This window comes from Sinohyriopsis cumingii, chromosome 2, assembly GCF_028554795.1.
Source record: "Sinohyriopsis cumingii isolate HCF-2022 chromosome 2, ASM2855479v2, whole genome shotgun sequence".
In the NCBI taxonomy this organism is placed as follows: domain Eukaryota; kingdom Metazoa; phylum Mollusca; class Bivalvia; order Unionida; family Unionidae; genus Sinohyriopsis; species Sinohyriopsis cumingii.
The window spans coordinates 41,267,346-41,293,571 of NC_142962.1; the positions used below are offsets into that span (position 1 = coordinate 41,267,346).

Sequence of the window (26,226 nt, forward strand, 5' to 3'; positions counted from 1 at the left end):
CAGTGTTTATAATTCTCATTGTAGCCACTGTCCATTTGTTTCTAAAAACCATATTGTAGCTTTTTCTTTTTCCCCTTAGAACTTTGTTCTTTGTGGGAATTCAGAAGCTTTCTTGTTCTACTCGTTGTGGTAGACATCTTTACTTTAAAAATTAACTGAATGGTACAGGTAAATCCCTACATTCTATGAACAATAACAGGCCCCGCTTAAATGTTGAGGACATCATTTCCTCCATTTTTTATTTTCAACTCGATAAAATAAGTTATAACTTCATACAACGCTCATGTTGACATTCATGTATTTGCATGTTACCTCAATAAACAAATAATCAGAACTGGAATATCTTGTTTCTTTAAAAAAATAAGGAAATACTTAACGATAATTTCCATCTTTTGTTTATTCATGGTAAGTCAAGTTTTGTGAGAACAAGCGACCACACCACCACAGAAGAAAAAAAAAAACAGCAAAACAGTGCGGGGCAGTGTGGCTACATGAAGGCCTCGTGGGATACACACAGAGACTATATCAAGTGCTCTAGGTGCACTCAGAAAAATGTTGCACAATTTGTATTTGTGGCCTTCCAGCACCAGGAGTACAGTAGATTCCAGGCGTACCTATTATGGACAGAAGAACATTCCCTCTTCTTCATTAGAATTTTTTGGTTTTTCATCAAGATCTCACAATTTAGGCCAAACATCTTCAGTGGTTGTTGAAGTATCTCCAGAAGGAAAGTCTTGACATTCAAGAAGCCATTCAAATTCTGTCTAGGGAGGTGACGGGGAGTTCTTATGTCCCTAACAGCATTCAAGCTTCAGGTAGCGGGTTGCTCCTTCCTTTTGGGGAGGTAGAGCACTGCAACCACAGGAGGCGCCCTCCCATTGGGGAAAAAGAGCACAGCAATAGCGGGTTGCACTCTCCCTCTAAGAAGGTTGAGCACTGTGACATCCTCCCATGAAGGTGGTAGGACAGTATAGTCGTGGGTTGCACCCTTCCATTAGGGAGGTTGAGCACCACATTAGCTGGTTGTTCCCTTCCATTAGGGCAGATACACATTGTGCCTCTGACAACATGTTGGCCCCTTCCGTTACGGAGACAACACATCACACCTATGATGCACAGAGTGAAGATGTTGTCTTCATCTATCACTCACAGTACCGGAAAGGGCCAGAACAAACTTACTCCCTCCACCATCCCACCCTGTGCAGGATTAACAGTCCATACAAAAGATTGATGCTAGGGATCAGGACTATTTCATCATCCCCCCTACCCATTTATACCTATGAACCCTTATGGGATGTGGGGCCTTCCACCGCAGTGACCTTTGACCTTGCCATACGTATCAAAGTGATGCTGCAGCTCATGTCCCACCATTACCTCACCAAGTAGTTTCCTTTCAGGAGGCTACATCATTGAGGGTAGATAGACATTCGCATCTCCCATACGCACCTCCTGATCAACCAAGGACTGCGATACATAGTTCTCCTATGCCCCCTCCATCAAGGGACATAGTGATGCCCAGCCACTCTCCATCTCAGTGTCCTTGACTTTGAGGATGATGATGTTCTCTCCATCCTCATCGACTCCGAGTTTGAGACAGTAGCTGGGACAATGACACCTTCTCTCAGGCCCACTCTATCATCTTAGGTGGATGAAGAATAAGAGGATGTCTGGACCTTTGATAAGGCGGTAGACGAGGTTTACAGTTTGTAACCCTCCAACTTGTGCCCCATACCATCTGGCACGCTGTCCAAAAAGATCCAGTTTGGAAAAGATCTCCAGGGTACCACCTCAACCAGACTGCTTCTCCCACATTCATCTACAATTGAGAAAATATCAGGGAGGTTTTGACAAGGCCAAAATATTGCTTGACAGTGTAGAGGGTGGTCTGTTCCTCCCTCTTCGTAAAGACCCCTTATCTCTTCAGGCTATAGGGCACATTCCCCAATGTGACCTATTAAAACTTCTTCTTTGGATGCTGATGCAGACAAAATTGGTATATCTTTTGGATCCTGGGCATGCCTTCCCAGTAAAATAATTGATGCCATGGAACAGAAAACACGGTTACTTGTAACTATAGCCTCACATGCTGACCTTTTCTCACCTACTTCCTTTAGTATGCTGAGAGAGGCCTCCCTGAAACCAGCTACATTACAGCGTGTGCTGGAGGCTGTGGCTAAAATATCCCAGCATGCACTATCTTTTGCCATGGCATTATCAGTGGAATTTTAGCACATCCGCCATTACGCTGCATTGGAGTTGTCAAAGGTCTTGCTTACCCACAGTAAAGATTTTCTAAGGGAAGCTCCTCTACAAACTGAGACTCTTTTAGGGGAACACTCTTAATATGGCTTCTCAAGACTTACTCGATCACCAACATCAGTCTTTTAACTCCACTCCTGGTCCATTACAGTTGACCAGGAAATGAGTTCAGGCAAACTGTCCTCAGGGACTGTCTGCAAAATGTTTCAAGAAGGCCCAACCCCAGTCCAATCCACAAATTCGTGCCAGACTACCTCTCCCCTCATCAGGTCTACAGCGCCCAGGTCGCCGCAGATCCAAGAGGAAGTTTTCTGATCCACCTTCCTTTCCTACCAGGGCAGGAAGGGAGGGGACAGCCTTAGCAAATTACCCTCTCTCCTGCCATGCATCCTCATCCCAAATATTCCAGTAGGTGCTTGCCAAGGCCTTTTCCCAGAGGCCTGGTCAAGCATCACAAACGATGGTTGGGTCGTCTCCATTGTAAACGAGGGTTATTGCCTCCAGTTTTGGAAATAATCGCCACACTATCAAGCACCCCCTTTTTCTATTTGCAGAAAGAGGCAGTTGAAAGGGTTTTGAATGATCAGTCTTCCACTTTCTAATTCAGAATCTTCCTGGTCACCAAGAAAAGCAGGAAATTTTGAATCCTTAATCTCTCTCCTCTCAATCTGTTTCTGCTAGAGGAAACCTTCAAGATGGAGACCTCAATCCGGAATACTCTTCGTCCATCTGATTGGGCAGTTGCCATTGACTTTCAGGATGCCTATTTACACTTCCCCATTTTTCCTTCACACTACAAAAATAAATTCATTTTTGTCTAGACCAGGAAGTTTTTAAAGTTTAGGTTCTTCCGTTTGGAATCTTCCACACACAGAGTTTTCATCAGGGTTATGGAAGTAGTAGCTGCCTACCTTCGATTACAGGGAACATCAATTCTCCAGTATTTTGATGACTGGCTGATTCACCATGTCCACGTTCAGTCCCTTCCTCAAGATCTGTTCTGCTCTTGATCCACCATAACTCAATTGGGTCTCCTAACCAACCTTGAGAAGTCGGAACTCATTCTATCACAGGATTTTGTTTAGCATTGCAAGTGTATGTTGACTTAATAAGGGGCCAATGTCTCATGGTCTTCTCAGACAATACGTCTGTCATAGCCTACCTATGATGCCAAGGAGGCATCTCAAATAAATCCGGACTGGTGAGATAAATATCTACATTTTCTGTGTGATTTCTTCTCCAAATCTTTTGTGTTAGGTCCATAACGACGCCTGTTGCTAATCCCACTTCTCTGGTACCTGTGTTCTTACCTGTATATACCTAAAATTCATTGGTATAGTCATTAACTGCTTCAGCCCTCATCCAGACCTTGATTCTGTACTTCGTTGGCTTGACTGGTAGATAATTGGTGAAAAGCTAACCTGCCTTGAAATTTGATCATGGCTTCCTCTTGCACTTACATTTTAATTGGGATTGTAGTTTTCTAAGCAGCTGTTTTGAAAAGAACTTTACACTGGCCTCACATGATGCAACTTGGCATGACCTGTTTGAAGTCTGGGGGATTACGGTGACTTTCATTTATATGAAAATATTGTGATGTTTATCAAACCTACCTCTCCTCATTATCCTCCTCACACTCAGGTTTCCAAATAGGGCATCTGTTGACCAGTACATGGCTGTCTCAGGGAGCTGAAGAATACTCATAAAAATTCTCATTCCCAATCATGCTTTCATTTCTCATTCCATAACATCTCTCCAGTTTGGGTCTTCTTTCTCCTCCTGCTTTCTGTCTTGCATAGAGATTGGTCTCACCTTCAGTCAGCCAAATAAAAAATTCTGGTAAAAAGCTTTAAAAAGTTGAATTCATTTGCATCTGGGTCTAAATCCGTTGTTGGCCCTGGTTTTGGTCCTGTGAATGGCCTCTTGTCAATGTGAGTTCATCATTTATGATCCATTGATCACCTGTTCTTTCATTTTTTTCTCCATTTTCTCCAACATCCTCATTTTTGTCACTACTGTTGTCATTAATTGGAATTTAAATATCAATCTCATCTGATGAAAATCCTGAAAAGTCACTGTCAGAGTCTGTCGAATAAAAGTCTCCTCCCAGTGGCTGATTCTCGTCATTTTGCATCATTTTCAGATCTAAATAATTCCACTACTTCTGCCGCTATTGATGTAAAATTATTTCCTTTTGTTCAGCAATGTTCACTCTTTGTAAGCTGAAATTGTATTGGTTGAACTGCCAGCAAAATTAGGAAATGGCTTGAAATCAACTACTGGTTTACATTGATTTATTTGTCATGCTGGATATAGGCATAGACTAATACTGCTACTCGGAACCGGTGCCTGGGATACAAGCCAGGTAAACTGATCCACATTAACATGGCACTCAGGAGACAAGGAAGGTAAAGAACAATGTGCTATAGTGGCAGCAGGTGTTAATACATTAATCTTTTGAGCTCCAGAGACCTGTCTCACTCTTTCACCGAGATGGAATTTGTCTTGTGTTTTTATGGTCCTTAAACCCACGTGAACCAATGAATGAAGCTTCTTTTCAAAAACTCACACCCTACTGTGTTCCTACTTGCTCTTGCTTTTGCAAGATGAAGTGTGATTCATGCCTTGTCTGTTGACACTGGTTGTCTCTGGTTTACAGTAGGTTTGCACCCTCCCATTAGGGATATTGAGCACAGCAATCCAGAGTACAAACTCAATGAGACCTCTTATTTTCCCACATTCATCTACAATTGAGGAAATATCATGGAGGTTTTTGTAAGGCCAAGATATCATTCGACAATGTGAAGGGTCATCTGTTCCTCCCTCAGTGTTGACCCCTTATCTCTTCAAGTTACTGAGTAATTCTCAAAAGTGACCTAACAAACGTCCTCCTTTGGACACTGATGTGGCAGAAGTTGGTATTCGAGAACCTGGGCACAAAACAATTGATGCCATGGAGCTGAAAATCTGGTTACTTGTAATAGTTTCGCATGCTGTTCTCAGCTACTTCCTTTAGTATGCTGAGAGAGGTCTCATTGAATCCAGCTGCATTACATTGTGTGCTGGAAGCTGTGGCCAAGACATCTCAGCATGTGCTATCTGTTTCCATGGCATTATCATCTGCATGTCCACCATGATGCTGCATTGGACTCCTCAGAGGTCTTGCTTAACCACAGTAAAGACTGTCTAAACGCTTCTCCTCTAGAAGCTGAGACCTTTGGGGGCCTCTTTCCTTCATCAAAGAAAGCCAACTAGAATCTTTATTAAAAACAAATAACCTTTCATCATAGGAAGTCTGCACCTAACTTAAATAAAAGCAATGGAATCTGATAGATTGCTGCATTTTCCAGAGTGACTGGAATGTGTTTATTATGCTGTGAAAGATTCGTTTTTGCAGGAAAAAATGTATGCGTATGGTTGCTACCAGTGGCAGGATAAAACGCAAATTGAATTTCCAATCTTGAAACCATAGATATATGGCCTTCAAGTTAATTTAATGTTGCAAAGATGTTTGCTGAAGTGTTTAAATTGTTCATGTTTTCATTTCCCTCTGAATAGCATCATCCCCAGGGTAGCCTTGACAAGATGATACTGTCTCCAGCTGACCAAAATCTAGGCCAGTTTAAGTACATGTAGCATGTAAACAGCTATAGCCATGTGCTACTTGTGACAGTTGTAGTTACTTGTTAAGTGTCATTTGGATATAGATCAAAATTTGGACCACTTTTTTATATATACATATACGCATTGTGTTTTCTAATGGGATGTGAATCATACGTGATCTATACTCAGATTCATGGATTTATTCTATACAAGTACAGTACTTCACAAATTATGGATTGTACCACATGAATGTAAGTTGTCAGTGCACAAATGTTTTTCAGACTAGTTTGTCTTCATTTAATCAAAAGCATGTATTTTTGTGCCCGCTTTTACTACCCCCACCACCACCCACCTGCCATATTTTAGATAAATGTATCATTTTCTTTCACTAACTGACTTGGTTATAACAAAGTTCGGTCTATACCACGGTCAGGTTCTATGGACCCCATGTACTGTTATAACAAAGTCACACTTTACATACCTGCCGCTATTGCTGAATGCCTCCTCCTACCCTGCTCTGATGTCTTGACATATAGAGTTGTGTGCAAAATAATAGAGTAGAGTGCAAAAGGTCATTCTCACTTTTTCTTCACTCTTGGAGGGTGTATTCACATTGAAAGGATGGTTACTTTTTGTCACGAAAATAGGCTAGCTATGCAATAGTATCAGGTTGAGTATTGCATGATTAAAATTAGTTTTACTCCCCCATAATCTACATTTTTGCAGAGCAATGATGTATAGACAACATGTCAAGACCAGATTGTGACAGCCAGTGATTTGAATGCATTAGGTTCAAATTGAAGGGTCTTTTTCCACTTGAATATTTAATTGTATTTTAAGAACTTTATACCTTGTTTGATTTGCAGATTGTTACGTCTTTGTTCATTCAGGTTTGACCTATTAGGTGGTTTTAAATGGTTAAAATTACTTTCGTTATTAACCTCATACTTTCATACATTAGTTTGGTGATGATTGTTATTGATGAACGACACTTTAATAATGTGGGTGTGTGATAGTCTCGTGGGAAATCAGGTGGTAAGGAAGCTGAAGTTAATAGGTTTTAATATCAGTTATGCACACTAGATTGTAATATCAATTATGCTCATGTGGCCAATAATGTTAAATAGCAACATTGCAATTCAGCAATTGCAGTAATTAGTGCTACCGTTTTCAGAGGGTCCTGTTGCTATTTTTAATTAGTAATATTCAAAATTGCATTGATCATTGCTCATAACAGTTTGTGCCTGCAAAACATTTAGAATTACATGATTTCTAATGCTGGTCAAAGTTGAAGCATTTTGTTCACTTTCAGAGTCAAAGGCCTTAGTGGATAAAAACAAGTTAGTTGTTCTTGTTGTAGGGTTTAATGCCATTTTTCAGCACACAATAGGCTATACATGGCAGCCAGTATTAATGGTGGAGGAAGAACCCGGGAAATCCCCGGAAAGAACCACTGACCCTCGAGAAACTACTGGCAATCTTTCTCACAATCCCACATTGGCTGAATCTGAGACTCGAACCCACACAGACAGAGGTGAGATGGCAGTGATCCGTAACGGAGAGCGCTTTTGACTACTTGATCACTCAGGGCCCCAAACAAGTTAGTAACTTACTTGATTGTATGATTATCAGTAATAACTGTGTTCCCACTTAACGAAATATTGCATACATTTTTCAGATTTGACAAAGATGATGCAAGAAATGCTCACTGAGTTTATTATTGATACAGAACACAAAATTAGGTAAATATGCATGCAGTTTTAAGTCATTGTTAGCTCTTTGCTGACCTTGACATGGATTTCTGTTTACTTCCCATGTTCACTTGCTGATATTTTGAGAGGCGTGTAATGAACAATATTTTAGTTATCCTACTCCACTGTGTGACTGTCCATATGTTGCCGTATCCCTCTTGACAAATTTTGGAAAAAGTTGCTTTTTATTACTGTATTTCATTGGTAAGATCAGCTCATGGTGCTACGAATAAGGCTGCAGTGTTTTCGTGTTGGGAGCTGCTTGGTTTTGTTTACGACCTGTAAATGTTTACAGAATGTGTAAATGAACGTGCACATGGCTATCAGAGACGCAATAACTATCTGTTTCTATTGGATAATTTATTTGCATGTCACTGGTTGGGGCCCCAAGTGGCCGAGTGGTCTAAAGCGCTCACCGTTCCGGATCACTGCCATCTCACCACTGTCTGCGTGGGTTCGAGTCCAAGGCTTGGCTAGCGTGGGTACATGGGAAAGCCTGCCAGTAGCTTCTCGTGGGTCGGTGGTTCTTCCCTGAGTTTTCCAGGGTTCTTCCTCCACCATTTATACTGGCCGCCATGTATAGCCTATCTTGTGCTGAAAAATGGCGTTAAACCCAACAACAACAACAACAACAACAACAACAGCATGTCACTGGTTAAGATGACTATCGGGATTTTTCTGTTATTTCTTTTCTTAAAAATAATAATAATAATAATAATAATAATAATAATAATGACTATATTTAAAGAAGAATCTTATATGGTCAACTGACCAATCATTTCTGAGGCTTCTACAGATTCATTTACATGATGTACAATTTTTGCAAGTTACGTTCTTTTCAGAAAATGATACTTTTAAAAATTTGATAATTAATCTAATACTTATATAAAATATGTACAAAGCATTCAAGGTGAGTACATACCAGATTCATACACTGATTAACCTTTGTAAGACATTAAAGGTGAGTACTTGAAAGAACATAGTTTTAAAGAAAAGTACTGAATTATACAAAATCAATCAAACGACTAATTTAATAGCAACAATAGTTTACCCATAGCTATTGTTGAGTTTTATTTTTCGTGCCTTAAATAATGGACCATCCGTTTGATGTGCATACATCCTCCCTTAGAGAAGAATTGTTATTTTGCTGAAATTCTTCATGCAGCTCGCTGGTCACTGGTATGTTATATGCAAACAAGCAAAGCTAGCTCATCTTTTTTCAAGGATGTTGATGTGATCAGACGTGTGCCAAACACCAGAGAAAATTTGCATGTTGCAGTGTTTTTGACTGCAGTTGCAACCTGGCCTCTACAGTAATGATATCTAGTAGTGTTACATTATCCGTTTGTTTTTTTTCCATATATTTATGTGGTAACCTTTTCCCTCCAGTTCTGGTTCCTCCAGGGACTTTGGGTAACTTCGTGTACACTGGCTGATGTCATATGCACTTACTATCAAAATCATTTTATATCTTTGTACCAGTAAATCATTTACACAAGGAATAATGACAGCATGCTCACTAGATGCTGTGTGTTCTTCAGTTTAGATTGACAATGCAGGAACCACATCGTATACAGTATCTGTACTAGATATTCAGTTCACCTTGTTGAAGTTTGTTCACATTGTTATTGTATGTATGTATACTTCATTTTCTCAAAAAAAATTGTTTAAAACACTGAGAACTCTCTTTCTTACATGGAAAAAGACTGGTAAATTTATGCTGCAGTTTACTACATCTGTAGAGATCACAGGTGTACTCCATATGCAGTACATACAATCAAAGTGAGTTATATGTGACATTATAAATATTTTAATTTATTTACTATATTAAAGAATAATGTCAACACAGTCTGTGGGAAAGAAGTCTTCCTGGGACACCCATCCAGACTATTAAATGTTCCAAATCGTTGTACGTATGGTAAATCATGATCTTCAGAAGGTTGGAATCTTGAAGACTCCAGCTGCACTTATCAGAAAAAGATGAAGCTTCATTCTCCTTCTTCCTTAGAATTTTCCAGTTTCTCTGTCACTGAAAATAACGGGTCTTCTGACCAGAATACTCTTTCCAGCATGTTGCTACATTCCATTGTTAAAGCAATAGAGTGACCACGTAGCAGTGTGTTGCTGCCTCAAAATGGAGGAGATGCACTGCTCATCCCATAGGTTGTTGCTCCCTCCCCCCCATTGTGGAGGAGATGCACCACTCAGTTCATGGCATGTCACTGCCTTCCATTGAGGAGATGCACTGCTGTTACCATTGTGTTGCTACCTCCGTTGGAGGAGGAGATGCACTGCTCTTCTCATAGTATGTTGCTGCCTGCCATTGAGGAGGAGGTGCACTGCTTCCACCCTGCCAGAAGCAGTGTGTTGCACACTTCCACTGGAAGCCATCCTCTATCCACTGATCATTAAACTAAGGTCTTGTGGGATAGTGTTCAGACTGAGTTTACCTGTACCACCTCATTATGAACATTGGTTGTCCAACCAGCAGGCTCAGACTAGGATCATAGTGGATCAGATCGGTATTCTGCTCTTTCCTATTATCCCATTGAATCCCTATGGGATGTGGGGCCCTTCACCTCAGGGGCCTTGGTCATGTATGCCCCCATAAGCTTTTGGATTTTGCCCTCTTAGCAGAAGCAGTGATGTGGCTTGTGTCCCACCATCATCTATCTCTTCATCGGGTGGAAACTATTCTGAAGGGTACAGGCATCACTTCTTCCAGGACTGACAGACGTTCTTGTCTCCCTCCAGCTCTTACCACTCCTTCTGTCCCTACCCACTGAATTGCATTACAGGACTTGGCACAGAGTGTTCCTATATCTTCTTCCCCTTCTAGTGACTTAGTGAATTCCTTCACACATTCCAGCTTTAATCAACAACGTCGAGGGTGGGTCGTTCACTCAACGTTGCGACCAATGTTTTCTTGCGGCTGCTATCAGGTACATTCCCCAATGTGGCCCATGAAACTTCCCCAACTTGATGCCGGTGTGGCCAAGGTGGATGATTTAAGTGGAGCCTGGACATGCCTTTCTGTTAAAGACATTGAAACTATGTAACAGAGAGTCCAACTGCTCATCACCATAGGTTCACATGCTGACCTCTTCTCAGCTGCTTCTTTTATTATGCTGACGGAAGCATCCTTGAACCCAGCCACCCTTCAATGCATGCTGGAAGATGTGTGCAAGACATCATGGCATGCACTTTGTTTCTATGGCTTTGTAGGCATAACATATTCACTTCCGCCATGATATTGCTTTGGACTCTTCCAAAGTACTAGTTGATCACAGTAAAGACATCCTTAGGGCTTGAAGCTGAGTGTGTGTTTGGAGGCCTTATTCCTCTGTCTCTGTGGCAATTCCAGACTTGTTGGATCATCAACATAGATCATTCACATTCACTCCTGGCCCATTGCAATTGGACAGGAAGCATGTCATTGTGAATCACCCTCTGCCAAGTTCTTTGAGCAGACACAGCCTCAGTCCAATATGGAACCTGAAAATGAGCCTTCTCCTTCTCATCTGTCTGGCTCCCAGAAACCGAAAAACAGGTGTGCCTGATGAACCTGGAAAGGAATGAGGCAGTTTCCACAGCCCCCTTCATTAGCCAAAGGAACTTTTGGGGGACAGCACTAGAGACTTGAGCCCTCTCCTGCCACACATCACTCTCCCAGGCATTCCCGTCGGTGCTTGCCTAGGTGTTTTTTCTGAAGCCTGGTCGAGCTTCATGAATGATAGTTGGGTCCTTTCTATAGTGAAGGAGTGGTACCAACTCCAGTTTCTGGAACTCCCTCCTCTGTACAGGACCCCCCCCCCCCATCTTTTTCACCAATCCAGTTTGGTGAAACTGAGGGAGGAAGTGCATATCATTTTATAGAAAGGGGCAGTCGAGAGGGTCCTGAACAATCAGACACCTGCCTTCTATTTTTGTATCTTCGTAATCACCAAGAAAAGTGGAAAGTTTTGCATTATAATTGACCTCTCCCATTTAAACTGGTTTCTTCTGGAAGAACCTCTCAAGATGGGTACCACCTCTTCGATCTGGAATGTGCTTTGACTGTCTGATTGGGTGGTCTCCTATAGAATGCCTATCAACACATCCCCATATTTGCTCGTCACTGCAAATACCTCTGGTTTTGCTTAGAGCAGGTTTTCTAATTCTGGACCTTTCCAAATTTCTTCCTCACCCCATGTTCTTACCCAACTTATGGCAATAGTGGTGGGATACCTCCAGTTACTGGGAATACTAATTCTTCAGTATTTTGATGACTGGCTGATCCAATATGTTCAAATCCAGTCCCTTCATCAGGATCTGTACCACTGTTGGTCCATGGTAACTCAGTTGGGCCTTTTGCTCAGCCTCGAGAAATCAGAACTCACTTCATTGCAAGACATTGTGGATGAATTTCCTCATGAACCTGAAATTAATTAGAGTTCCATTGGATCAGATAGATCAAATCCTGGTGCTGTTAGAGATGCTATGAGCAGTCACTTCTTTGTCAGCTCAGCTGTACCTTTCCCTTCTGGAACCTTAAACACCACTGCCAACTTGGTTCTATTACTTCATTTCCATGTGACCTCTACAGTTCCTCCTTTTCACAAGGTGGAAACCCCCCCCAGAGATTTTCTATCAACATTGATCTTTCTATGACCAGCATTTCATCACCATTTGCAGTCCTAGATGAATCTGGACAAATTCATGATTAGAGTCCCCATGCATGCACCCAAAGCCCACTTCTATTGGTGCTGTAGGAAATGTGTTGATCCTAGCTGCCCCTCTATAACCTCTGTGGCTGATTTCCATTTCTTTCTTTTTGAGAACAAAAAATGCTCTGTATCCACTAAAGAGCTGCCATTCAAACACACAATAATAAGGTTTTGATTCATACCTTACTAATCTAATTAAGTATTTTGAGTTTTAGAGACCAGTCTCATGCTTTCTTATGCCTATATTGAATCTTTCTTGTGTTTTATGGTCATTGACCCAAACCCCCTATGAACCATTGAGTGAGGCTTCTTTTCAGGACCTCACTCTCAAGACTGTTTCTACTTGCCCTTTCCTCAGCACGACAATGAAGTGAGATTAATGCCTTTTCTGTTAACACTGGCTGTCTCTGGTTTAATGGGAATTATGATTTGGTTTCCCTCCATTGTCAGCCAGGATATTTAGCCAAAAATCAATTACCTTCCATAGGGACTGCTCTGGTAGCCTAGTGGTTAGAGCATCTGCCTTGGATGTGGGAGGTGATGGGCTCGATCCCTGATCGAGTCATACCAAAGACTTACAAAAATGGTACTAACAGCTGCCTCACTTGGCGCTCAGCATTAAGAGGTTAGTGTTAGGACTAATCGGCCTGGTGTCAGGATAATGTGACTAGGTAGGACATCATACTACATGTTTGTGGCATGATGCCTCAATGCTAGACATCACCATAAACTGACACACTGCAGACGTCGTAGCGATATGACTGAAAAATTGTTAAAGCTACGTTAAAAATCCAAATCACACACACACACACACACCTTCCATAGGTCCATTACCAGTTGAAATCCCTAGTCTCAATAGAATCTGAGCTGCAGATGATACAGATCAAATTTTATGTCCTCAGCTCCATTCTCCTCATTCTATAACTAAGCCACTCTCAAGTGTCATTTATCGACACCAATATGTACACCTTACTTTATATAGAAACTTAAGATCATCTTCTGACACTCATATTCTCATTGTTCCCCACTGTTAAAATGTAGCCATATGGACGTTTGTTTGCACACCTGGGCCCAGCTACACGGAATGACTTGGATATTGACACAAGGAAACTTACCTCGTTCAAGAGTGTTCTTAAAATGTACCAATATTTTGACTAAAATCACAGACTTAAAGACTTCACAATGTGTACTTTCTTAATTATTGTCAGCATGTTTTTGTTTTGTAATTTCATGGCATTTGCTTTTATAATCTGGTCATTGTATATTTTTTTTTGCCCAGTCTAACATTGGAATGTGCTTAGAGCTTCTAAAGATTAGGCACAGTAGTAAGTGTACATTATTATTTTTATTATTATTACTATTATCATTATTATTATTATTATTATTATTATTATTATTCCATTCAGCATTATTTTGGAAGTTCTCTGTCAGTTCAATTTTACTTTGGCTCAACTATCAATGATGATGTTTTTTGATTTGGTTGCATTTATTTTATACCATTATGCTCATTGACATTTAATTCAATGTTATATTTGTGTGTGTGTGTGTAATGCATGTATGTGTGTGTGTGTGTGTGTGTGTATATATATATATATATCATCATCATCATCAGTCTCATGACCTAGTGTAGTCGTCGAGGCACTGTGCTGCTGAACATCTGACCAGTTCCCTCCACTTGTCTCGATCATGTGCCAATGCCTGTGTCTCCGCAAAACTTTTCCTGATAAGATAAAAGATATGTGTATATATATATATATATATATACACACACACACACACACTGTGTCATTTGCAAACATGTTTGTAGTGGTTCGCTTAGTGTGATATGGTAAATCATTGACGTACAACAATAATAGTAATTGTCCAAGAACTAATCCATGCCTATCACCACTGATCATTATTTAATCCTCTTATGAGGGTTAGTTCTTTTTAAAAAACAAACAAAAAGAGCTAGTGATGACCTAAAATCTCCAGGTAATACAGGTAGTAGCATATATTACAGAACATAAACAAAACTAAAGTTCATGTCACTAACCACCATTATGATTTCTTATGTATATCTATATTTTTTGAACTCCTGGTACATGATTTTATTAATATTTTTATTCTTCTCTGTAATTTGTTCAGAATATCTTATGTTAGTTTTGCCTACATGACCTGTATCTGTTAAGAGCATAATATTGCATTGGATCTATTAATAGATGCTTATGTATCTATTAACAGTTATTAATAATAATCTTAATAAATGACTTAAATGGTGTCTTTGGCTAAATTCTTGTTGGCTGATGAGGTTTCAACATTTTTGGAGGGATTCAGTAACTGTCACTTGGGGTCTGTTGCAAAATACAGTTGCAGTAGATAGTTTGCGATTGATGTCATCAGCAGCCATATTTGTGGCATGCTGGTAGATTTACTGTTGAGTTTATATGATGTTTTGAAATAAATTCATCAAATCTCATGATACTGTTACAAAAACATATATACTTAAAAACGAACACAAATTAGGCTTTCTGTTTGGTATCTATATTGTAAGTTATACATTTATTTTTCTTCATTGTGCCCTGTTCATAATGGTAAATTTTGGTGGTCGCCGTTAGGAGAAATCGCCAAGTTGCTCATATTCCAGGTAAACTCGGCAGAATATCATCTGCTAGTAACCTTATCGAAACAACTTTAGACGGTGTATATAATGAGTAATCAGTTTCATTCTGATATATTTAGTCATTCCCATTTCTTGTATTCCTGTTGTAAGTCTGCAGCTGTGTTTTATGTTGTACTTGGATATTATTCGAGAGGGAAAATATTTGCTTGGACTCTTCAGTGGAAATAGAAAGTGCTCATTATTTTGAAGATTATTAGTTTGGAAATGGGCTTTACTGTAGACTTGTTTGAGGTGTTTTGAAGGATTTTTCATTTCAAAGACATGAGGAAATATTCTCATTAATATTCTCAGGTTGAAACTGAAGTTGACGACAAATGTATTTTATTTGGTGGTGGTGGTGCTGGAGATAAAGCTAATTCTAACTGTGCAATACTTACCCATCACGATTGTATACCTCTCTTAATTGTGGTGACAATCCACCATGAACTAGTGACAGCAAAAATGTCTACAGAGCACTTAAGATGAAACATTTCCTTTTTTCTTCAGATGCTTTAAGATAGAAATAGAGGGCCTTTACTGCACATAAGAGTCTAACTTGATCATCCCCAGCACAGATTCATAATTTACAGAAGATTCTTCACCTGGCATCATTGACCTTCAGTGTAGAAGCCCTCCTGCCCTGATGCAACTCTCAACCAGGGATGTTAAAAAGGTTTAGATTTTGTGGGCAGTTTGTTCCCTTTGCTTGCTCAAAATTTGAAAATGTTAACTTTAAAATTGGATCTTTTTATTTGCTTGGACAACTGCACAGAGTTCAGATGCTTGCTTCAATTACTTTGGACTACATGGTTGGTCAGAACAATCAGATTATTTTTGCTGCCCCAGTACCTTTGAAGGCTTCAAACAGAACAATCAGATTATTTTTGCTGTCCCAGTACCTTTGAAGACTTCAAACAGAACAGTCAGATTATTTTTGCTGTCCCAGTACCTTTGAAGACTTAAGAACCAGGGAACCCTCTCAAGTCAGTTAAAATTCAGTCATTTAGGCAAAAGTGTCTCTGTCCAGTAACTAGTCTGAAAGCCTTAAGGCAACCAAACATTGTTATAAATCAAGACAAGTATTTATTTCATTTAAAACCTTTTTATCTGTAGCTACCTGTGTCACGGATGGAAAATGTTCTTGAAATGACAGGAATAGATACTTGAGTGTTTAAAGCTCACTCAGTTCGTGGGCATGAACATCAGCAGCCCCATATGCAGGTTTATCCTTGAAGTCGATTGGTGTAAAGTGGATACTTTATATCATTTATACTTCTGGGATTTTTGTCCAGCCTAAGATGACCTTACTGATGCTGTGGTACAGAACCACTTTGAAGACAAAAACTGTTTGCATGATGTCATTTGAGTATATGTATATGACTTTCTTGTGGATTTCACTTTTCACTTGGCTTAGTACTGAATTTTGATATATATATATATAATCCTTATGGTCTGGTTTAAATTTGTTGTCCTATTTAAACATGCAACTTCAATCTAATAGCTTTTGACCTAATATGGAAAAGGAATCCCCACCTTATCCAAGTATTCGATGCAGTGGATGAGGAGGATTCTTTGAAATATTAGCTAAAAGCTGGAGGATTGAACTTCCCACCCTGGTGTTACCTTCCCACCATGTTTGGGTTTATATGGTTAACATATTCCTTTTTTCGTTCAAATGACAATAGGCACCAGTTGCATCAGCTCTTACAAGTATGGGTCACATGGTCATGTGGTTAAAACTGGTTTTGTCTTGTATGCTATAAATAGACCCAGGTAGTCATTGCTTTCAGAAATATTCAACTTAAATCCTCCAGCTTTTGGCTAATATTTCGAAGAATCCTCCTCATCCATTGCATCAAACGCTTGGATGAAGTGAGGATTTTCCATTTGGTGGAGATTAGCATCCATGTTTAAGTAGGAGTTTTATTTTATACAATGATCCTTTCCTCCCATCATGTTATGGATGTTTGCCCCATTTTCATATGCTGGGATTTACAACTTTTTTGGAGAAGTCACACTTTGCAAATACTTTCCGGACCTTTCTTTGCGAGGCTGGTGTCAATTACAGTGTATCATGACTGGTGTCAATTACCATGTGTTATGGTGAATCATTTGATTTAGAAATTAAGATCTCATTTCGTCATTAATAAACAATCCTTGAAATTTGTTTTGGTTTATTTTAGCCTCAGCCCAAAGTACAGATTTGTTTTATGACCATAATGGTTACATTCCTGCTGCATTAAGTGATATTGTCTGAAAGTAATGAAATATACCATGAATCGAAAAGTGATACATGTCAACAAACATTGGAATTTCAGTCGTCACTCTATTTTTTTTTAAATTGCATTTTCTGGGGGTTTTGTGTGTCAGGATCATGCTTTATCCGAGCAAGCAGATTTGTATGTATGGTTTACTTGCACGGGGCTAGTAGAAAGTTTTGAAATCATTGGAACTTGTCTGTATCACTGAAACAGTTTTTTCCCTAATTATCCAGAGGACTCTTATCATTACATGCTTATCATGTCAGATCAGACATTCTAGATTACTGCCTCACTGTAATTCAGTAGCCACCACAGACAACACTTTTTCTGTTATAAAATTCTTTGAATCTTTGCCACATGATATCTTTACTGCTTATACAAGATTTTGGCAGGAGATATGCAATCAATAACACTGTGAAATGGATTTTTGGATTGGGTTTTGGAGAGCTCTGTTCAGTGACTAAAACATGACAGTGTATAAAGATATGGTAGAAGTAAGATCTGAGAAGCATCCGTTTATAGTAAAGATTAAAAGTGAATTCCTTGTAATTGAAAATAATGTGATGAAATATTAGGAAAAGTATGGCAATTGCATTATCAAAATGAAATTATTAAATTTTTGAAAATATATAACTGTCATTTATTTCTGCATTCACTGTTCTTTATATAATATCATTCAAGGTTAGAGCTCATTACTGACACGTATTTTAGTGATAATTATTTGGATCTGAAATGAAGCTATGAAGAACTAATGATTCTTTAAATTATTCAGATTATTTTTTATTAGCCATACTTTAAACAAATAAATGAAGACACCAGTAATAAGTTAAGAGATGTGTGCGATATTCAGAATAGGACAAAAAAAGTTCTGAATTGAGTTGTTTTGAGAAAGAGTATCATGGTGTAGAAGGAAGCTTGATTTTTAGACAGAAATTTATCTTGAACAAGTCATGGATAGAGTCATCGTAACTTTTTGTTTGATGAATATGAGAGTGACTACTAATTAGATATTAGATTTGAATTGCCTATTTACAGGTATATTCGGGCAATTATATTTCACCGAAATCTTAATGTCTGAAAAGTGGCTCATAATTGGTTTGAGACATTTTTATCTTTTAAATTGAGTAACCATTCTTTCTCATTCCTAGCTATGTGTGTAAATGTAAATTTGTTGAAAGGTTATTCAAAGACTGGTACATTAATACAATATAGTAATTCAACACCTTGATCACCAATGGAAAAAATTATAACATTTAATTGTGAAAATTGCTTCATTTCAAAAATTACTTTTGAACAAAGATTTTTGTATCAGTTAAAAACAGAGATGTATTTTGTGGTAATAAAACCATGTATATGTTGTTAAATATGTCAATCATTTTAAGCTTGCCTGCACTGAAATGCAGGAGTGCTTATGCTACATACAGTATATACAAGTGTTTTAGTTGTCATAGTTGTGCATTTTCTCAGTTTTAGAACTTTATATGTGCTCTAGTGATCATATACCAGTACCTTCTGGGTTTAGACAGTTTCTGAGATACTGTTACAATGTTAAGTTGAAATGTGTATGCATGGCTTAGTTAGATATTAGTATGGAAATTATCCTCATCTATATGATGAAAATTCATCTTCCCATAGGGTGGCTTTCCAGAAGTTTCTGTAAGTCAGCCCTGTGACCCTGGCACAAGCTGAGTAAATGTTTTTCATTCTTATTTCAGACCTCTCTATGTTTAGCAGTGCAAATAATGCTAATCTATTTTCTTGCATAAAATACATCGTCTGTATGATGTAACTACATCCTACCAGAGTGGAGAAAAAGTCAGTATAACCCTTGACCATTTGCAAATCACTCTGTCGCATGGTCATACACAAAAGGTAGATGTACTTGTATGTAATTCTTTTCATGGACACCATGCTGTACAGAAGCTGTGTGACTGAGAAATTATGCCTGTGGACAACTAATATACCGCAGTTAGCAGTCTCTCTCTACGGTGTTTAATAATTCTCAGTGTTACTACTGTCTGTTTGTTTCTAAACTCTTTATTGTAGCCTTTTGTTTTCCCACTTAGAACTTTGTTCTCTGCAGGCATTTGGAAGCTATCTCATATTCTACTCAGGGCTGGCGCTACCATATAGGCAAATTAGGCAGCCGCCTAGGGTGCTGATTTCGGGGGCACATTTCTCCAAATCAACAACAGTTTTGAAAAATAAATAGATAAATTTCAGTTTTATTGAGGGTCATTTTTTATCCTGGTTTATTTCATACAGGGACAATTAATCGGGTAGATTCAGTCTAACCGAAACACCAGGCTGACTGGAACAAGCAAAATGAGTGAGTGAAAATCGGACGTATACAAAACTTTCAGAACGTAATTATGTTCGCGTGTTTTTATAGGCCACGAGGTTTTCTGTGGAATCATGCATATTCGAAACCTTCAGTTTGCCGCGGAATCCAAATTGAGGGGGGTAACTCCTTTTTTTAATGGTATAAACAAGGAAAGAATTAAGCAAACAAATTTGCCCATTTCATGAACTGGGCAATTTAACAGATTGGCCGTAACATATATATATATATTCCAGCATGCCATGGTGGAAAAAAAAAGAAAAACCCTCTGGAGCCTGGTACCACAAGTGAAAAGCAGAACAAATTAAGGGGCTAGCAAAGCAAGAGGGGTTCTTCCTGAAATAACTTTGTGAAGAGAAAGCAAAACAAGAACACGATGAGTGTGCTCTTGCTGAAATTAGCACTGGGGGCACTGAATGTTGTGAACCTACTACACATCGTGATCAAAGCTTTTTTTTGCAGTGTCCGTACATTTGAGCACAGAGGGGTAAAAATTAACCTTGGTCTGTGCTCAAATGTTGAGAAAAAAAAAAAAAATTTTTTTTTATATTGTTTATAAATTTTGAAATGGATATTTTCCGGGGGGCGGGGGGGGCGCCATGAATCTAATCTTGCCCTGATTCTACTCTTGTTGGTACTCACTTTTACTTAAAAGTTAAAGTGAATGGTATGGGTAAGTCCCTATATTACTATGAACAATAACAGGCCCTGCTCAAATGTTGAGGACAGCAGTTCCTCCGTTTTATTTCCAATAAATAAGGAAATACTTAAACTATAATTTCCAGCCTTTGCTTAGTTGAGTTTCACGGTAACAAGGGACCACACCACTACTACTTTAAAAAAATGTAAGCAAAACAGTCTGTGGGACAGTGTGGCCACAAAAAGGCCTCATGGGATACCCACACAGACTGCATCAAGTGCGCCAGGTGCACTTGGAAAAACTGTTGCACATTTTGTGATTTGTGGTCTTCCAGCACCCACAATCTAGTAGAATCCAGGTGTACCTATTAAGGATGGAAAAACATTCCCTATTTTTCATCTGATTTTTCTGGCTTTTCTTCCAGATCATACATTTTAGGACAAACATCTTCATCAGCCTTTGAAGGCGTTCTAGAAGCTGTTAAACTTCCCCCTTAGGGAGATGATGGAAAGTTCTTGCATTGCTCCTTCCTTTTGGGGAGGTGGAGCACAGCAACTATGGGTTGCACCCTCCCGTTAGGGAGGTAGAGCCCTGCGATGGTGGGTTGCGCCCTCCCATTGGGGAGGTAGAGCACTGCGATGGCGGGTTGTGTCCTACCTCTAAAGAGGTTGAGCACCATGACAGCAGGTAGAACCCACCCTTGAAGAAGGTTGAGTACCAAAATTGTTGGTTGCACCCTCTGTTTACGGAGGTTGAGCACCATGTTAGCAGGTTGCTCCTTCCCATCATGGAGGTTAAGCACTGCAATACATATTGTGCCTCTGGCAATGTGTTAGCCCCTTCCATTAGAGAGACAACACATAGGTCCCATGATGCACATAGTAGAGATGAGCTCTTCTTGATCTATCACTCACTGACCTCACATTATGGGGAAAGGTCCAGAACCAAGCTTCCCCCCTCCACCATCCTACCCTGTGCAGGATATACAGTCCATACACAGGAATGAATCTAGTGATGGGGACCACTTCAATGTCCAGTGTCCCCCCCCATTTATGCCTGTGAACCCTCATGGGATGTGGTGCATTCCACCTCAGGGACCTTGGTCCATTATGCCCCCATGGACTACTGGACTTTGCCATACCAGTCAGAGTGATGCTGCTGCTTGTGTCCCACCATCACTTCAGTTTATTTTCTTTTGGAAGGATAAAGGTGTTAATCATTGAGAGTAGATAGATGTTCTTGTCTCCCCTCTGTGCCTCCTAATTAACCAGAGACTGTGATACATAATGCTCCTGTGACCCTCCATCTAGTGACATAGTGATTCCCAGCCACTCTTCAACTCAGACTGTCCTTACTATGAGGATGACAATGCTCTCTCCATCCTTGTTGACTCCAATGAGTTTGAGACAGAAGCTGTGGCAATGACACATTCTCTCAGGCCCACTCCATTATCTCGGGTGGATGAGTGAGAAGAGGATGTCTGGTCCTTTGATAAGGTGGTAGACGAGGTTTACAATTTGTAACCCCCCGACTTGTGCCCCAAACAATCTGGCACACAGTCCAAAAAGATCCTTTCCAATGTCTTCCCTACCCAGAGTTTTCACCTTGGTCATGGGAGTAGTAGTGGCCTACCTTGATTCTCCACTATTTTGACAAGCAGTTGATTCACCAAGTTCAACTGGGCAGCCTCAGAGAATGTCACAACCTTAGTTCACCTCATTCTGGGCAAGATTAGCGGACCGCCTGTCCAGAGCAGAATGAGCTGTCCTCGCAGAATGGTCTCTTCCCAGTTTTCCCATTGGGAAGACCTCTTTGCGACCCATCTCAACAACAAACGTCCCTTTTACGTGTCTTCTGTCCCAGATCTGTGCATTCAGCTTTCAGTGGGATTGCTTATTAGGATATGCCTTCTTACCTTTCTGATTGCTACCACAAGTTCTGCAAAGAGTCTGAACTTCCACTGCTTGGATCATTCTCATTGCCCCATTGTGGCCCCAGCGACCAGGGTTTAACGATCTCCTAGACCTCTTTATAGACTGAACCAGGTCTTTACCACACAGAAGGGATCTCCTGTCACAATACTGGGGATCCCTTCTCCACAACAGCCCAGACATTCTCCACCTTCATGCATGGCTCATCTCGAACGATCTCTTCACCAGAACAAGTTTTGAGACAGAATCACCAATTGCATCATTCAAGCCAGGAGAGCTTCTGCATCCAAAGTTTATGTTGCCAGGTGGAGAATCTTGTATGATTGGTGCAGTGGGAAATGCATTGATCCTATCCACCCATAGACAAGGAGTCAATCAATTTCCTCCTTTGGGGAGAAGACATATAGAATCTATGTTGGGGTTTGGACTGAGACAAGGAAACCCCAGTCAAGGGGTTACATTATTTGTCTCCCCACAAGGCTTGCCGAGGAGGGGGGGAAGACATATAATGTAACCCCGTGACTGGGATTTCCTTGTCTCGGTCCAAAACCCAATGTAGATCCTTTTTCTCACCCAGTAATTTCCTTTAAATTAAAAAAGAACTTCTCACTTGTGCGATATAGTTCACACGCCAATGTTTACATGTGGTGCATTAATACAGATAAGTTAATGAGGACCGTGGCATGACCATGTCATCCGAAGTACACAGTTTTTATGTGTCCGCCAAACAAAATAACAACATAAAATGTTGCATACTATTGAGGTATTATCACATTTAATATATGGATGTTATATGAAATTAACAATAAATAGTTAATATTTATTACAAGAAAATGTTTCATTTTCATCAGTTCCTATTTATAAAATTATATTTTAAATAATGAAGCGATACTGGGACCACACCTATGTTATAGTGTATAGGCTATTATTATAATGAAAAGTTACATGTAGCATGAGTGTCAGTGCTAGGGTTATTCACAGGTACTTAGTGATCTGTGTCACTATCGTATATAACTCTCCTTTTCTTTGGAGGAGGTGAAACTGTTTGTGATATATTTGAGTTGTCCTTGATATTGATTGTAAAATTACCCCCGTGTATAAAAGACCCTCCAAGTACGGACTCTAGCAGATAACCATGGGCCAAACTTTCAAGTTGTTTGAAAATTTATTTTTCTGTCTTGGAAATATGGCAAGTGCTACCATGAAGTTTGCTGACAGATAAATGATTCCTTCTGGCTGGTAAGTGCATTATTTGTCATTAAATATTATAGGTATATTTTTGATTCATTTGGGGCACATTGGTGATGCTTAATAAAATTAGAATAAAGCATGTTTTGACGTAACACATTTCTGGCTGCTACTAAGTTTTCTGTAGCTGTTAAGAGAGTTGTGAGGCTATGAAGTGTGTAGGTCTATAGTCTATGTGCATGGATCAGTGTTTTCTGTCATAGTTAATTTCACACAGCATTGAGAATTTTATCCTATCTTTAGCAGCCATTTTTCAGGTCAGCGTCATTAAATGTATCTAACAATATATTATTTGTTTCACACGAAGTATTTAAAACTAGTTATGTAGCTTTAACTACATTTAATGACGCTGACCTGAAAATGTACTGGGCTAGGCCTTCATATAGAATAAAATTGACCATGCTGTGTGGAAGAAACTAGTATAGTACCAAAATAGCTAAACGAAATCGTATGCGTGTGTGTCTTTGTCTCTCTCGAAATGTTTTTGTATGGTGTGTTCTCAAAGATGGATTTACCTTAAGTTACAATGTTTTTGTTATATATTTGTTGTTGTTTGATTTTAGAACAACTATGTCAGGCACAGGAGAAGACAATAAGGGTTTCTTTTTTTAAAAGTAGTTCTGAGCACGTGAACATCTTGACTGAGAAGACTGTCGCATGGGTGAGAAAAACACTTCTCATGTTCCAAACAAATGTGTATGCCTCAGGTAACTGGTTGTTTCCTCCCATTGGAGAAGTGGAGAACTGCGAAAGCAGGTTGCACCCTCCCATTAGGGAGGTAGAGCACTATGAAAGCGGGTTGCTTCCTTCCATTAAGGAGGTGGAGCACCACAACTACTGGTTTCACCCATCCATTAGGGAGGTGGAGCACCATAACAGTGTGTTGCTCCCTTCCATGAGGGAAGTAGATGACTGCAACACATCTAATGTCTCTGCCATCATGTCACTCCCTCCTGTAAGGGAGGTGAGGCACTGCACCCATTATGCACAGAGTTTAAGCAGTTGAAGACGATGTCTTTTCCTACTGTCACTCATCAGCCTCATAGTACTGGGCAGGGTATGAACCAAATCCCACCACACATCTAATCCTGTGCAGAATTTGCAGTGTACCCACAGGACTGGGGCTAAGGACGAGGATCACATTAGTGTCCCCCCACTTCCCAACTATACCATTGAACTCTCATGGGATGTGGGCTCTCGACCTCAGGGCCTTTGGTCCATTATGCCTTCATGGACTATTGGACCTTGAACTCACAGGGGATGCTGCAGCTCTTGTTCCACCATTACTTCCGTGTCTGGTGGCCTCCAGTCAGAAGGACAAAAGTGAAACATTATCCAGGATAGATGTTCTTGTCTCCCCTCTGGAATATATGCTGAACTGCAGACCATTGTGCATAGTGCACCTATGCCCCCTCCATCAAGGGACATAATGATGCCAAGCCACTCAGAGTGTACTAAACTATGATGATGATGCCCTCTTTATCCTCTTTGGCTCAGATGAATTTGAGATAGAAGCAGCAGTAATGAGGCCTCCTCTGGGGCCCACCCCTTTCTCTCAGTTGGAGGAGGAAGAAGTGGTCTGGTCCTTTGATAAGATGGTAAACTTTGCTTACTGCCTTTTAAACCCAGACTTGTGCCCCAAACCATCTGGCACTCAGTCCAAAAGATACTTTGCATTTTGGAAAAGATCTTTAGGTTATTAACACAATCAGACCTTGTACTTACTCACATTCATCCACAATTGAGGAAATCTCGCAGAGGTTTTTGCTAGGCAAAATATTTGTCAGTTTAGAGGGTGTATTTTCCTCTTTCAGTGTTGAGACCCCTTGTCTCTCCTGCCAGCAATAGTATTGGGTACATTTCCTGAAGTGGCCTATCAAAATTCCCCAATTTGACATTGGTATGGTCAAAGTTGGTATATTCCTATGAGCCTTGATATGTCTTCTCATTAAAATGATTGATGCCATGGAACAGAAAACCTGGATACTCGTAACGATAGCTTTGCATGTTGACCTATTCTGATCTACTGCCTTTAGTGTGCTGAGAAAGGTCTCATTGAATCCAGCTGCCTTACAATGCATGCTAGAAGCTGTGGCCATTAATACTATCAGTAGAATGTCTGCATGTTCACCGTAATGCTGCATTGGACATGTCAAAGGTCATGCTTTAATTAAACCACAGTAAAGATTTTCTAATGGCTGCTCTGCTCCCAAAAGCAAAACTGATTTAAAAAAAGTTTTCGGAATGCTAAATCAAGTTTGATTATGTAATTTTTTCCTGTAAACTTACTGTGTACTATTAGTGTTCCTCTGTGGATATGTGCAACAGTTTAGCAGGCAGATGTAAATTCATGTGAATTGTACCAAAGCAACTGATGTTATATACACAAATGTTCTGACAGTGGGTTGTCCGGTTGAAAGCATGCAAAGAAGAGTGTTAGAAAATATATCAATGGCATTTCATATGCATTCTTTTCTAAAAGAATATGTTTCATATTAACTGAATATGAACTGATACACATTACTTTGAAAGAAGTGTGTTTCTGTTAAAGATGTATATAAGTGCTAAAATGCATCAAACTTGGACTCCAGGATAGAATTTAAGCTGCAAGATAAGATATTAGTTGGAAACAAGAGTCAGAGCTCTACATAAGCATTGTATTGCTAAACTGGTCATTCACACTAGTGAACGTAGTATTGATCAGGGGTCCCTGAAGGTGGCTCTGTAAAAACCCACTCAAAATGGTGGATGAATACAGCAGGCATCGAAAGATGCTTCCATGAGAATTATGCAGAGGTGTCAAAAGGCGCTTACATGCAAATCAGGTAGAGGTATCCAAAGGTGC

At 39.8% G+C, this 26,226-nt stretch overlaps 1 protein-coding gene across 6 annotated transcripts in view; it reads left to right on the forward strand.

Annotated features, from left to right (window-relative positions):
• The window catches only part of LOC149804709 (regulator of G protein signaling 7-like), a 294,195-nt gene that overhangs the window by 31,847 nt on the left and 236,122 nt on the right, over positions 1–26,226 (forward strand). The window contains exon 2 of one of the 6 annotated variants that reach the window (XM_089943328.1): positions 15,468–15,633. The exons of the other annotated variants lie outside the window; for them this stretch is intronic. Coding sequence (XP_089799454.1) covers positions 15,604–15,633 — 30 coding nt within the window. The 5' untranslated portion in view covers positions 15,468–15,603. The remainder of the gene's footprint in view (positions 1–15,467; positions 15,634–26,226) is intronic. 6 annotated transcript variants of the gene reach the window in all.